This window comes from Nerophis lumbriciformis, linkage group LG14 (genome assembly GCF_033978685.3).
Source record: "Nerophis lumbriciformis linkage group LG14, RoL_Nlum_v2.1, whole genome shotgun sequence".
Lineage (NCBI taxonomy): Eukaryota > Metazoa > Chordata > Actinopteri > Syngnathiformes > Syngnathidae > Nerophis > Nerophis lumbriciformis.
This window is the reverse complement of record NC_084561.2, coordinates 5,495,863-5,508,849: the sequence shown is the minus strand read 5'-3', so window position 1 is coordinate 5,508,849 and position 12,987 is coordinate 5,495,863. Positions and strand designations below refer to the sequence as shown.

The 12,987-nt window shown below is 38.5% G+C and overlaps 1 protein-coding gene across 1 annotated transcript in view; it reads left to right on the top strand.

Annotated features, from left to right (window-relative positions):
- Positions 1-218: 218 nt before the first annotated feature.
- timm44 (translocase of inner mitochondrial membrane 44 homolog (yeast)) overlaps positions 219-12,987 on the top strand; it is a 54,063-nt gene continuing 41,294 nt past the window's right edge. The window contains exons 1-5 of the mRNA XM_061976445.1: positions 219-301; positions 6,548-6,652; positions 11,326-11,529; positions 11,599-11,679; positions 11,760-11,909. Coding sequence (XP_061832429.1) covers positions 272-301; positions 6,548-6,652; positions 11,326-11,529; positions 11,599-11,679; positions 11,760-11,909 — 570 coding nt within the window. The 5' untranslated portion in view covers positions 219-271. The remainder of the gene's footprint in view (positions 302-6,547; positions 6,653-11,325; positions 11,530-11,598; positions 11,680-11,759; positions 11,910-12,987) is intronic.

Sequence of the window (12,987 nt, the reverse complement as noted above, 5' to 3'; positions counted from 1 at the left end):
ATTTTGAAAACATCAATGTATTGATTTTTGAAAGTTATGGAACGATTTAGATTAATAATAAGAATGTTAATCGATTTTTTTTTTATGTTGAATTAACATTCAAAACGCCCCGAATGAATGGACACTGAAGTCCCGCCCACCGTACCATATTATCCAATCATCACCCAGAACACCCCCCCCTCACAAATTGTTACCCAATCAGAAGTAAGCCCCTCCCCTTGGTACATGGAAGGTCCATACCGGAAGAAGGTCAAACGTCACTACACTCAAGATGGCGTCCCCCTTGTGTCAGTGTTATCAGGTGAGTGCTCGGCTCGCCTTTTGCGTTTAAAGAACACTTAAAACACTTCATTTTATAATTGAACATTTACTTAAAATTCAAAATGTATGAAATTGCTTTCGGTGGTCTGTTTTTTTTTTTTACACTGAGATGACGAACCGTACACTGTAGCATGCCAACGTGATTGGCTGCATTTAGCGATTATCGAACAGAAGTCGCCCCTAAATAATAATACATACACTTTAAATAAATAATATTATTTTACACTTATTTAGGGGTGTCCAAAGAACGGCGCAGGGGCCATTTCTGCCCCCCAAGCTCGTGCTTTTTTTGTGCCCCAAACACAATGCCAAGATGTAACTACTATAGCTTATAGTGAATGAACGTTTATTTCGGTCATATAATTGTAACCTATTTTTATGGACTTTGCCTCTTTGTGATGTTAAGTTCCTGTTATGGGCTGTTGTATAGTGTATATATATATATATATATATATATATGCCTTGAGCTCTTATTTTGAAGGCGCTAAGAGCGGAAGTGGTGACACGTTGTGGCGACACGTTGTGGCGGAGCGGAGTTTTTGAAAAACAAACGAAATAAAACGTGGTCCTCGTGTAAAACTACAAAATAACAAACACGGAGGCTCCAGGTTTTACACGATGACCACTTTTTTTTTATTTAGTTTGTTTTCAAAAACTCCGGTCCGCCACAACGTGTCACCACCTTCAAAATAAGAGCTCAAGGCATATACTGTATAACGCAGGGGGTGGGCAATTAATTTTTTACCGGGGGGCCGCATGAGCAACCCGAGCACTGCTGCAGGGCCACATCGACAATATTTCAATTAAATTTTGCTCAATATTATTTTTGATATACCGTAAGATAAATAATAATAATAATAATTAATAATTATAACCTAGTGTGTGAATGTGAGTGTGAATGTTGTCTGTCTATCTGTGTTGGCCCTGCGATGAGGTGGCGACTTGTCCAGGGTGTACCCCGCCTCCCGCCCGATTGTAGCTGAGATAGGCTCCAGCGCCCCCCGCGACCCCAAAGGGAATAAGCGGTAGAAAATGGATGGATATAATAATAATAAGGAAGGGGAAGCAGTGCAGTGTCAACACCGTGTATGGTGGGGATGGTGTTCTGCTGACCTCGACTGCGGATGTTGTGGATCGGTGGAGGGAATACTTCGAAGACCTCCTCAATCCTACCAGCACGTCTTCCTATAAGGAAGCAGGGCCTGGGGAATCTGTGGTGGGCTCTCCTATTTCTGGGGCCGAGGTAGTTAAAAAGCTCCTCGGTGGCAAGGCCCCGGGGGTGGATGAGATCCGCCCGGAGTTCCTTAAGGCTCTGGATGTTGTGGGGCTGTCTTGGTTGACAAGACTCTGCAACATCGCGTGGACATCGGGGGCGGTACCTCTGGATTGGCAGACCGGGGTGGTGGTTCCTCTCTTTAAGAAGGGGAACCGGAGGGTGTGTTCCAACTATCGTGGGATCACACTCCTCAGCCTTCCCGGTAAGGTCTATTCAGGTGTACTGGAGAGGAGGCTACGCCGGATAGTCGAACCTCGGATTCAGGAGGAACAGTGTGGTTTTCGTCCTGGTCGTGGAACTGTGGACCAGCTCTATACTCTCGGCAGGGTCCCTGAGGGTGCATGGGAGTTTGCCCAACCAGTCTACATGTGCTTTGTGGACTTGGAGAAGGCATTCGACCGTGTACCCCGGGAAGTCCTGTGGGGAGTGCTCAGAGAGTATGGGGTAACGGACTGTCTTATTGTGGCAGTTCGCTCCCTGTATGATCAGTGTCAGAGCTTGGTCCGCATTGCCGGCAGTAAGTCGGACACGTTTCCAGTGAGGGTTGGACTCCGCCAAGGCTGCCCTTTGTCACCGATTCTGTTCATAACCTTTATGGACAGAATTTCTAGGCGCAGTCAGGGCGTTGAGGGGATCTGGTTTGGTGGCTGCAGGATTAGGTCACTGCTATTTGCAGATGATGTGGTCCTGATGGCTTCCTCCGGCCAAGATCTTCAGCTCTCACTGGATCGGTTCGCAGCCGAGTGTGAAGCGACTGGGATGGGAATCAGCACCTCCAAGTCCGAGTCCATGGTTCTCGCCCGGAAAAGGGTGGAGTGCCATCTCCGGGTTGGGGAGGAGATCTTGCCCCAAGCGGAGGAGTTCAAGTACCTCGGAGTCTTGTTCACGAGTGGGGGAATCGGTGCGGCGTCTTCAGTAATGCGGACGCTGTATCGATCCGTTGTGGTGAAGAAGGAGCTGAGCCGGAAGGCAAAGCTCTCGATTTACCGGTCGATCTACGTTCCCATCCTCACCTATGGTCATGAGCTTTGGGTCATGACCGAAAGGACAAGATCACGGGTACAAGCGGCCGAAATGAGTTTCCTCCGCCGGGTGGCGGGGCTCTCCCTTAGAGATAGGGTGAGAAGCTCTGTCATTCGGGGGGAGCTCAAAGTAAAGCCGCTGCTCCTCCACATGGAGAGGAGCCAGATGAGGTGGTTCGGGCATCTGGTCAGGATGCCACCCGAACGCCTCCCTAGGAAGGTGTTTCGGGCACGTCCGACCGGTAGGAGGCCACGGGGAAGACCCAGGACACGCTGGGAAGACTATCTCTCCCGGCTGGCCTGGGAACGCCTCGGGATCCCCCGGGAGGAGCTGGACGAAGTGGCTGGGGAGAGGGAAGTCTGGGCTTCCCTGCTTAAGCTGCTGCCCCCGCGACCCGACCTCGGATAAGCGGAAGAAGATGGATGGAATAATAATTTCATTTAACCTAATTTAGCTTTATACAAAATCAGATTGCTTTTGACGGTTTTATTTTTTACACAACACTTCCCATACATGCCAACCCTCCCGAATTTTCCGGGAGACTCCCGAAATTCAGCGCCTCTCCCGAAAACCTCCCGGAACAAATATTCTCCAGAAAATCTCCCGATTTTCAGCCGGAGCTGGAGGCCACGCCCCCTCCAGCTCCATGCGGACCTGAGTGAGGACAGCCTTTTTTTCACGACGGGAGGACAACAGGGTGACAAGAACTAAATCATCCAGACTAGATAGAAATTGTATTATTATGTTTATGTTACCTAAAAATAAATATATTTATTAATTAAAAAAAAAAAACGAAATAATTTTTTACTATATTTTGCTAAAAACATCAAAATTAATTGTATTTTTATTTGTATTTTATTCTGACTCCTTATTACATCCAGCCATAGAATTATACATTCAAATAAACATATTTGAAATAATTAATTTTAAAATATCATAATAATTCATTTAAAATGACCATATTTAATTATTAAAATAATTGCTTGTTTATCAACAACTTTAGCATTTTATTCATTACATTTTGAAGCTCTCAGAAGCCAAGTTATGTTATATTCCTTAAGATTTATTTATGCAAGTTTGAAGTATCAATTATCTAAACACAGTTTTGTTTGCATATTTTCAGGATGTAGATATATATACAGGTAAAAGCCAGTAAATTAGAATATTTTGAAAAACTTGATCTATTTCAGTAATTGCATTCAAAAGGTGTAACTTGTACATTATATTTATTCATTGCACACAGACTGATGCATTCAAATGTTTATTTCATTTAATTTTGATGATTTGAAGTGGCAACAAATGAAAATCCAAAATTCCGTGTGTCACAAAATTAGAATATTACTTAAGGCTAATACAAAAAAGGGATTTTTAGAAATGTTGGCCAACTGAAAAGTATGAAAATGAAAAATATGAGCATGTACAATACTCAATACTTGGTTGGAGCTCCTTTTGCCTCAATTACTGCGTTAATGCGGCGTGGCATGGAGTCGATGAGTTTCTGGCACTGCTCAGGTGTTATGAGAGCCCAGGTTGCTCTGATAGTGGCCTTCAACTCTTCTGCGTTTTTGGGTCTGGCATTCTGCATCTTCCTTTTCACAATACCCCACAGATTTTCTATGGGGCTAAGGTCAGGGGAGTTGGCGGGCCAATTTAGAACAGAAATACCATGGTCCGTAAACCAGGCACGGGTAGATTTTGCGCTGTGTGCAGGCGCCAAGTCCTGTTGGAACTTGAAATCTCCATCTCCATAGAGCAGGTCAGCAGCAGGAAGCATGAAGTGCTCTAAAACTTGCTGGTAGACGGCTGCGTTGACCCTGGATCTCAGGAAACAGAGTGGACCGACACCAGCAGATGACATGGCACCCCAAACCATCACCCAACCATGCAAATTTTGCATTTCCTTTGGAAATCGAGGTCCCAGAGTCTGGAGGAAGACAGGAGAGGCACAGGATCCACGTTGCCTGAAGTCTAGTGTAAAGTTTCCACCATCAGTGATGGTTTGGGGTGCCATGTCATCTGCTGGTGTCGGTCCACTCTGTTTCCTGAGATCCAGGGTCAACGCAGCCGTCTACCAGCAAGTTTTAGAGCACTTCATGCTTCCTGCTGCTGACCTGCTCTATGGAGATGGAGATTTCAAGTTCCAACAGGACTTGGCGCCTGCACACAGCGCAAAATCTACCCGTGCCTGGTTTACGGACCATGGTATTTCTGTTCTAAATTGGCCCGCCAACTCCCCTGACCTTAGCCCCATAGAAAATCTGTGGGGTATTGTGAAAAGGAAGATGCAGAATGCCAGACCCAAAAACGCAGAAGAGTTGAAGGCCACTATCAGAGCAACCTGGGCTCTCATAACACCTGAGCAGTGCCAGAAACTCATCGACTCCATGCCACGCCGCATTAACGCAGTAATTGAGGCAAAAGGAGCTCCAACCAAGTATTGAGTATTGTACATGCTCATATTTTTCATTTTCATACTTTTCAGTTGGCCAACATTTCTAAAAATCCCTTTTTTGTATTAGCCTTAAGTAATATTCTAATTTTGTGACACACGGAATTTTGGATTTTCATTTGTTGCCACTTCAAATCATCAAAATTAAATGAAATAAACATTTGAATGCATCAGTCTGTGTACAATGAATAAATATAATGTACAAGTTACACCTTTTGAATGCAATTACTGAAATAAATCAAGTTTTTCAAAATATTCTAATTTACTGGCTTTTACCTGTATATACTATCAGCATAATACAGTCATCACACAAGTTAATCGTCAGAGTATTGTTGCGTTTGGACCAGTTGTTCCTCCCAGAGAATTCAAGTTTCTGGCCGTCGCTCCCAAGCTCTTTACGACACTTAAAGCTGAGTAGAAGAACCACCAGAGACAGGATAGGTATTTTGTAATATATTTGCAAAGCTTTGTAAATATATTGAGACCAGTCCAGCATAGAACATTCAATCGCGCAGCTAAGATGGTCTTCCCCCCGAAATGGAAAACCCTCTATTCTATAAAGTCTCTCCCCCTCCCTCCCTCGCTGTCTTGTCTTTTCAGCCCAAACACATTCCCATTGTCCTCCGCACCTGGACATAAGAATAGATAAGAAGAAGGAGTATCTCTCTTTCTTACATTCCACACTCAAGGTTAGCACACAGTATTTGCAGACAACCAAAAGACCACAATTGGAAGAAAAACACTAGCTGTTTTGTAATATGATTATGAAATTAAAGAAGTAACACTTAAATACGGATATATGTAAATATCTGCCTCCGACAGTATATACATTGAATTTTTTGCATTATTTACAATCCGGGGGGTGGGATGGGGCGGGTATGTTTGGTTAATATCAGCACTTCAGTCATCAACAATTATATCATCTGAGAAATGGACATTGAAACAGTGTAGAACTGGTAGTTAATTGCTTTGTAAAAGTCAGAATGTGTCGGGTGAGACAAAGCATGGCAGGGTGCAGGTAAAAAGGTATGCAGTGCTTAAACCTAAAATAAACAAACGGGAAAGGAAAAGGCAATGGCTATGCAAAACGAAAGTAAAACTGAACTGGCTACAAAGTAAACAGAAACAGAATGCTGGACGACAGCAAAAACTTACGGCGTCGACAAAGTACATCCGTACATGACATGACAATCAACAATGTCCACACAAGGAAGGATAGCAACAACTTAAATAGCCTTATTCAGCATGTGTCTTACTTTATAAAGAATAGCAATGGATTTGGATATTTTTCCCTTTATTTTTCAACAATGACACACTTTACACTGTTTTTACTATCAAAGTGCCTCTTTCAATGTTTCTTTATGGACACCCTCGGACTGAATGTTTTTGTATTCAATTCTACATCCTGTGTTACATGTTTAAAAGTGCACATACTGAAGTTTCAGGCTAATAATATATTTTTTTTTCTCTCTCGTCAGATATGTTTAAGGAAATATTCTGCGACGTGCCCCTCCAATATCTTGCTGCTGCACAACAGAGCAAATGTCTTCAGGATACGGAACTTTCCCTCCAGTTCTTCCCAGGTAGGAACGTTTGATAAGTCACTATTTTTGCACGACCCAGGTGGGCTTCTGTCTGATTGGGTGTCGTACCCATAGGCATCTTATAAGTAGACGCAGCATTGGCTGCTGTGACGCGAGAAATTGGGCCGCCATCTTGAAGTGGTGATGAGGAGCCGGCGAGCAGCCTAAACTGACAATTGACAGGTAGAAAAGAAAGATGCTAAACTGACAGTTGACAGGTAGAAAAGAAAGATGCTAAACTGACAGTTGACAGGTAGAAAACAAAGATGGTGTTCAGCGTTTTCCTGCTCAAATGAGCGGATTGTTGAAAATAGGAATCGGGGGATTGCTTTTCACAAGTAACAGGGTTTTCTTTGGAAAAAATGGCATAAAACATGAAAAAAATGTTTTGGGGAAACTATTGCATATTTTATGTTTTTTGCCATAAAAAATGATTTTTTTTGGAAAAAAGGGCATACAACATAAAAAAAATGTTTTGGGGAAATGATTGCATATTTTATGTTTTTGCCATGAAAAAAACAGGGTTTTCTTTGGAAAAAAAGGCATAAAACATCTAATGTTTTGGGGAAATTGTTGCATATTTTATGTTTTTACTATAAAAACAGGGGTTTCTTTGGAAAGAATATGGCATAAAAAATGAAAAAAATGTTTTGGGGAAAGTATTGCATGTGTTATGTTTTTCCCATATAAATAGGGGTTTTCTTTGGAAAAAGGGGTCATAAAACATAAAGTGTTTTGGGGAAAATATCGCACATTTTATGTTTTACCATAAAAAAACAGGGTTTCCTTTGGGGAAAAATGGCATAAAACATGAAAAAATGTTTTGGGGAAAATATTGCGTATTTATTGTTTTTGCCATAAAAAAAAGTTTTTTTCTTGGAAAAAAGGGCATAAAACATGAAAAAATTGTTTCGGGGAAAGTAGTGCATATTTTATTTTTTTGCCATGAAAAAACTTGTTTTCGTTGGAAAAAAAATGTAATAAAACATACATAGTTTCTTTAGAAAAAATGGCATAAAAAATGAAAAAAATGTTTTGGGGAAATATTGCATGTTTTATGTTTTTGCCATAAAAAACATGGTTTTCTTTGGGGAAAAAAAGGGCGTAAAACATGAAATGTTTTTCGGAAAATATTACATATTTTATGTCTTTGCCATAAAAAAAAGATTTTTTGGAAAAAAGGGCATATAACATAAAAATAATGTTTTGGGGAAATGATTGCATATTTTATGTTTTTGCCATGAAAAAAACAGGGTTTTCTTTGGAAAAAAAGGCAGAAAACATCTAATGTTTTGGGGAAAATGTTGCATATTTTATGTTTTTACTATGAAAACAGGGTTTTCTTTGGAAAGAATATGGCATAGAAAATGAAAAAAATGTTTCAGGAAAAGTATTGCATGTTTTATGTTTTTCCCATATAAATAGGGGTTTTCTTTGGAAAAAGGGGTCATAAAACATAAAATGTTTTGGGGAAAATATCGCACATTTTATGTTTTACCATAAAGAAACAGGGTTTCCTTTGGGGAAAAATGGCATAAAACATGAAAAAATGTTTAGGGGAAAATATTGCGTATTTATTGTTTTTGCCATTTAAAAAAAATCGTTTTTTTTCTTGGAAAAAAGGGCATAAAACATGAAAAAATGGTTTCGGGGAAAGTAGTGCATATTTGACTTTTTTGCCATGAAAAAAACTTGTTTTCGTTGGAAAAAAAATGAAATAAAACATAAATAGTTTCTTTAGAAAAAATGGCATAAAAAATGAAAAAAATGTTTTGGGGAAATATTGCATGTTTTATGTTTTTGCCATAAAAAACATGGTTTTCTTTGGCAAAAAAAGGGCGTAAAACATGAAATGTTTTTCGGAAAATATTACATATTTTATGTCTTTGCCATAAAAAAAGATTTTTTGGAAAAAAGGGCATATAACATAAAAAATGTTTTGGAGAAATGATTGCATATTTTATGTTTTTGCCATGAAAAAAACAGGGTTTTCTCTGGGGAAAAAAAGGCATAAAACATCTAATGTTTTGGGGAAAATGTTGCATGTTTTATATTTTTCCCATATAAATAGGGGTTTTCTTTGGAAAAAGGGGTCATAAAACATAAAATGTTTTGGGGAAAATATCGCACATTTTATGTTTTACCATAAAAAAACAGGGTTTCCTTTGGGGAAAAATGGCATAAAACATGAAAAAATGTTTTGGGGAAAATATTGCGTATTTATTGTTTTTGCCATAAAAAAAAAGTTTTTTCTTGGAAAAAAGGGCATAAAACATGAAAAAATTGTTTCGGGGAAAGTAGTGCATATTTGACTTTTTTGCCATGAAAAAAACTTGTTTTCGTTGGAAAAAAAATGAAATAAAACATAAATAGTTTCTTTAGAAAAAATGGCATAAAAAATGAAAAAAATGTTTTGGGGAAATATTGCATGTTTTATGTTTTTGCCATAAAAAACATGGTTTTCTTTGGCAAAAAAAGGGCGTAAATCATGAAATGTTTTTCGGAAAATATTACATATTCTATGTCTTTGCCATAAAAAAAAGATTTTTTGGAAAAAAGGGCATATAACATAAAAAAATGTTTTGGGGAAATGATTGCATATTTTATGTTTTTGCCATGAAAAAAACAGGGTTTTCTTTGGAAAAAAAGGCATAAAACATCTAATGTTTTGGGGAAAATGTTGCATATTTTATGTTTTTACTATAAAAACAGGGTTTTCTTTGGAAAGAATATGGCATAAAAAATGAAAAAAATGTTTCGGGGAAAGTATTGCATGTTTTATGTTTTTCCCATATAAATAGGGGTTTTCTTTGGAAAAAGGGGTCATAAAACATAAAATGTTTTGGGGAAAATATCGCACATTTTATGTTTTACCATAAAAAAACAGGGTTTCCTTTGGGGAAAAATGGCATAAAACATGAAAAAATGTTTTGGGGAAAATATTGCTTATTTATTGTTTTTGCCATAAAAAAAGAAGGTTTTTTCTTGGAAAAAAGGGCATAAAACATAAAAAAATTGTTTCGGGGAAAGTAGTGCATATTTTATTTTTTTGCCATGAATAAAACTTGTTTTCGTTGGGAAAAAAATGAAATAAAACATAAATAGTTTCTTTAGAAAAAATGGCATAGAAATGAAAAAAATGTATTGGGGAAATATTGCATGTTTTATGTTTTTGCCATAAAAAACATGGTTTTCTTTGGGGAAAAAAAAGGGCTTAAAACATGAAATGTTTTTCGGAAAATATTACATATTTTATGTCTTTGCCATAAAAATAGGGTTTTCTTTGGAAAAAATGTTGTAAAACAGATGTTTTGGGGAAAATATTGCATATTTAATGTTTTTGCCATAAACAACAGGGTTTTCTTTGGGAAAAAGGGCATAAAACATGTAAAAGTGTTTTGGGGAAAGTATTGCATAATTTATGTTTTTGCCATAAAAAACAGATTTATTTTGGGAAAAAGGGCATATAACATAAAAAAAATGTTTTGGGGAAATTATTGAATATTTTATTTTTTTGCCATGAAAAAAACTTGTTTTCGTTGGAAAAAAATGAAATAAAACATAAATAGTTTCTTTAGGAAAAAATGGCATAAAAAATGAAAAAAATGTTTTGGGGAAATATTGCATGTTTTATGTCTTTGCCATAAAAATAAGGTTTTCTTTGGAAAAAATGTTGTAAAACATGAGATGTTTTGGGGAAAATATTGCATATTTAATGTTTTTGCCATAAAAAACAGGGTTTTCTTTGGGGAAAAGGGCATAAAACATGTAAAAGTGTTTTGGGGAAAGTATTGGATATTTTATGTTTTTGCCATAAAAAACAGATTTATTTTGGGAAAAAAAGGGCATATAACATAAAAAAAAAATGTTTTGGGGAAATTATTGAATATTTTATCTTTTTGCCATGAAAAAAACTTGTTTTCGTTGGAAAAAAATGAAATAAAACAAATAGTTTCTTTAGGAAAAAATGGCATAAAAAATGAAAAAATGTTTTGGGGAAATATTGCATGTTTTTTGTTTTTGCCATAAAAAACATGGTTTTCTTTGGGAAAAAAAAGGGCGTAAAACATTAAATGTTTTTCGGAAAATATTACATATTTTATGTCTTTGCCATAAAAATAGGGTTTTCTTTGGAAATTTTTTTGTAAAACATCAGATGTTTTGGGGCAAATACTGCATATTTAATGTTTTTGCCATAAAAAACAGGGTTTTCTTTGGGAAAAAGGGCATAAAACATGTAAAAGTGTTTTGGGGAAAGTATTGCATATTTTATGTTTTTGCCATAAAAAACTGAGATTTATTTTGGGAAAAAAGGGCATATAACATAAAAAAATGTTTTGGGGAAATTATTGAATATTTTATGTTTTTGCTATGAAAAAAACAGGGTTTTCTTTGGAAAAAAGGGCATACAACATGAAATGTTTCGGAGAAATTATTGCATATTTTATGTTTTTGTCGTTAAAAAAAACAGGGTTTTCCATGGAAAAAAGGGCATAAAACATGAAAAAAATGTTTTGGGGAAAATATTGCATATTTGATGTTTTCTTTTTAACGCATTTTTTATTGATATTGATGACGTGTCAATCGCGATCCATGTTGATATAGTTTTATCACCCAGCCCGTATTGTACCTCTTGTGCCTGCTGCTTATGCTCTTCTGTGTTTTTGTGAAAGGTGCCACAGTCCTCACGTCTTCAGGTGAGATATTTGTCGGGGGAGCGGGGCGCGGGAAGAAAGGGTTTCCTCGGCGAATTCCTGGACAACCTGAAGCAGGAGATGGGCAAAAACAAGGAAATGAGAGAAAACATCAAAAAGTTCCGCGAAGAGGCCAAAAAACTGGAGGAGTCAGACGCTTTGAGGCAAGCGCGCAGGAAATATGTCAGTATTTGCTCTCTCACACGCTGCCTTTTACAATGGTGTTGTTCCTAAAGCTTTGTGCCTTGGTAGAAAACTATTGAGTCTGAAACGGTGAGGACCTCAGAGGTTCTGAAGAAGAAGCTGGAGAACCTCTCGGACACAGTAAAGGAGGTAAATACCGGGAGTGTCACACGGTCAATAGGTGGTCTGAGACGGCTCATCGGGATGTGTTTGTTCTTGTTCCTGACCAGGGCCTGGAGGAGGTCAGTCGCACGGACATCGGGAAGAAGATCAAGGAGGGAATGGAAGAGGCGGCCAAAACGGCCAAGACCTCAGCAGAGTCGGTCTCCAAGAGCGGGGAGATGTTGGGAAAGACCGGTGCTTTCAAAGCCATCTCACAGGTTTGGATTCCATGCACTGCTTTTCAACCTATATTCAATTAAATAGACTGCAAAAACAATATATTTAACGTTCGAACTGGTAAACTTTGTTATTTTTTGCAAATATTAGCTTATTTGGAATTCGATGCCTGCAACATGTTTCAAAAAAGCTGGCACAAGTGGCAAAAAAGACTGATAAAGTTGAGGAACGCTCATCAAACACTTATTTGGAACATCCCACAGGTGAACAGGCTAATTGGGAACAGGTGGGTGCCATGATTGGGTATAAAAGCAGCTTCCATGAAATTCTCAGTCATTCACAAACAAGGACGGGGCGAGGGTCACCACTTTGTCAACAAAGCAAATTGTTTAAGAACAACATTTCTCAACCAGCTATTGCAAATAATTTAGGGATTTCACCATCTTTGCTCCGTAATATCATCAAAAGGTTCAGAGAATCTGGAGAAATCACTGCACATAAGGGGCAAGGCTGAAAACCAACATTGAATACCCGTGACCTTCAATCCCTCAGGCGGTGCTGCATCAAAACCGACATCAGTGTGTAAAGGATATCACCACATGGGCTCAGGAACACTTCAGAAAACCACTGTCAGTAACTACAGTTGGTCGCTACATCTGTAAGTGCAAGTTAAAACTCTACTATGCAAAGCGAAAGCCATTTATCAACAACACCCAGAAACGCCGCCGGCTTCGCTGGACCCGAGATCATCTAAGATGGACTGATGCAAAGTGGAAAAAGTGTTCTGACGAGTCCACATTTCAAATTGTTTTTGGAAACTGTAGACGTCGTGTAATCTGGAACAAAGAGGAAAAGCCCATCTGGATTGTTCTAGGCGCAAAGTTGAAAAGCCAGCATCTGTGATGGTATGGGGGTGTATTAGTGCCCAAGACGTGGGTAACTTACCGTATTTTCCGCACCATAAGGCGCCCTGGGTTATAAGCCGCGCCTTCAATGAACGGCATATTTCAAAACTTTGTCCACCTATAAGCCGCCCCGTGTTGTAAGCCGCATCTAACTGCGCTAAAGGAATGTCAAAAAAACAGTCAGATAGGTCAGTCAAACTTTAATAATATATTA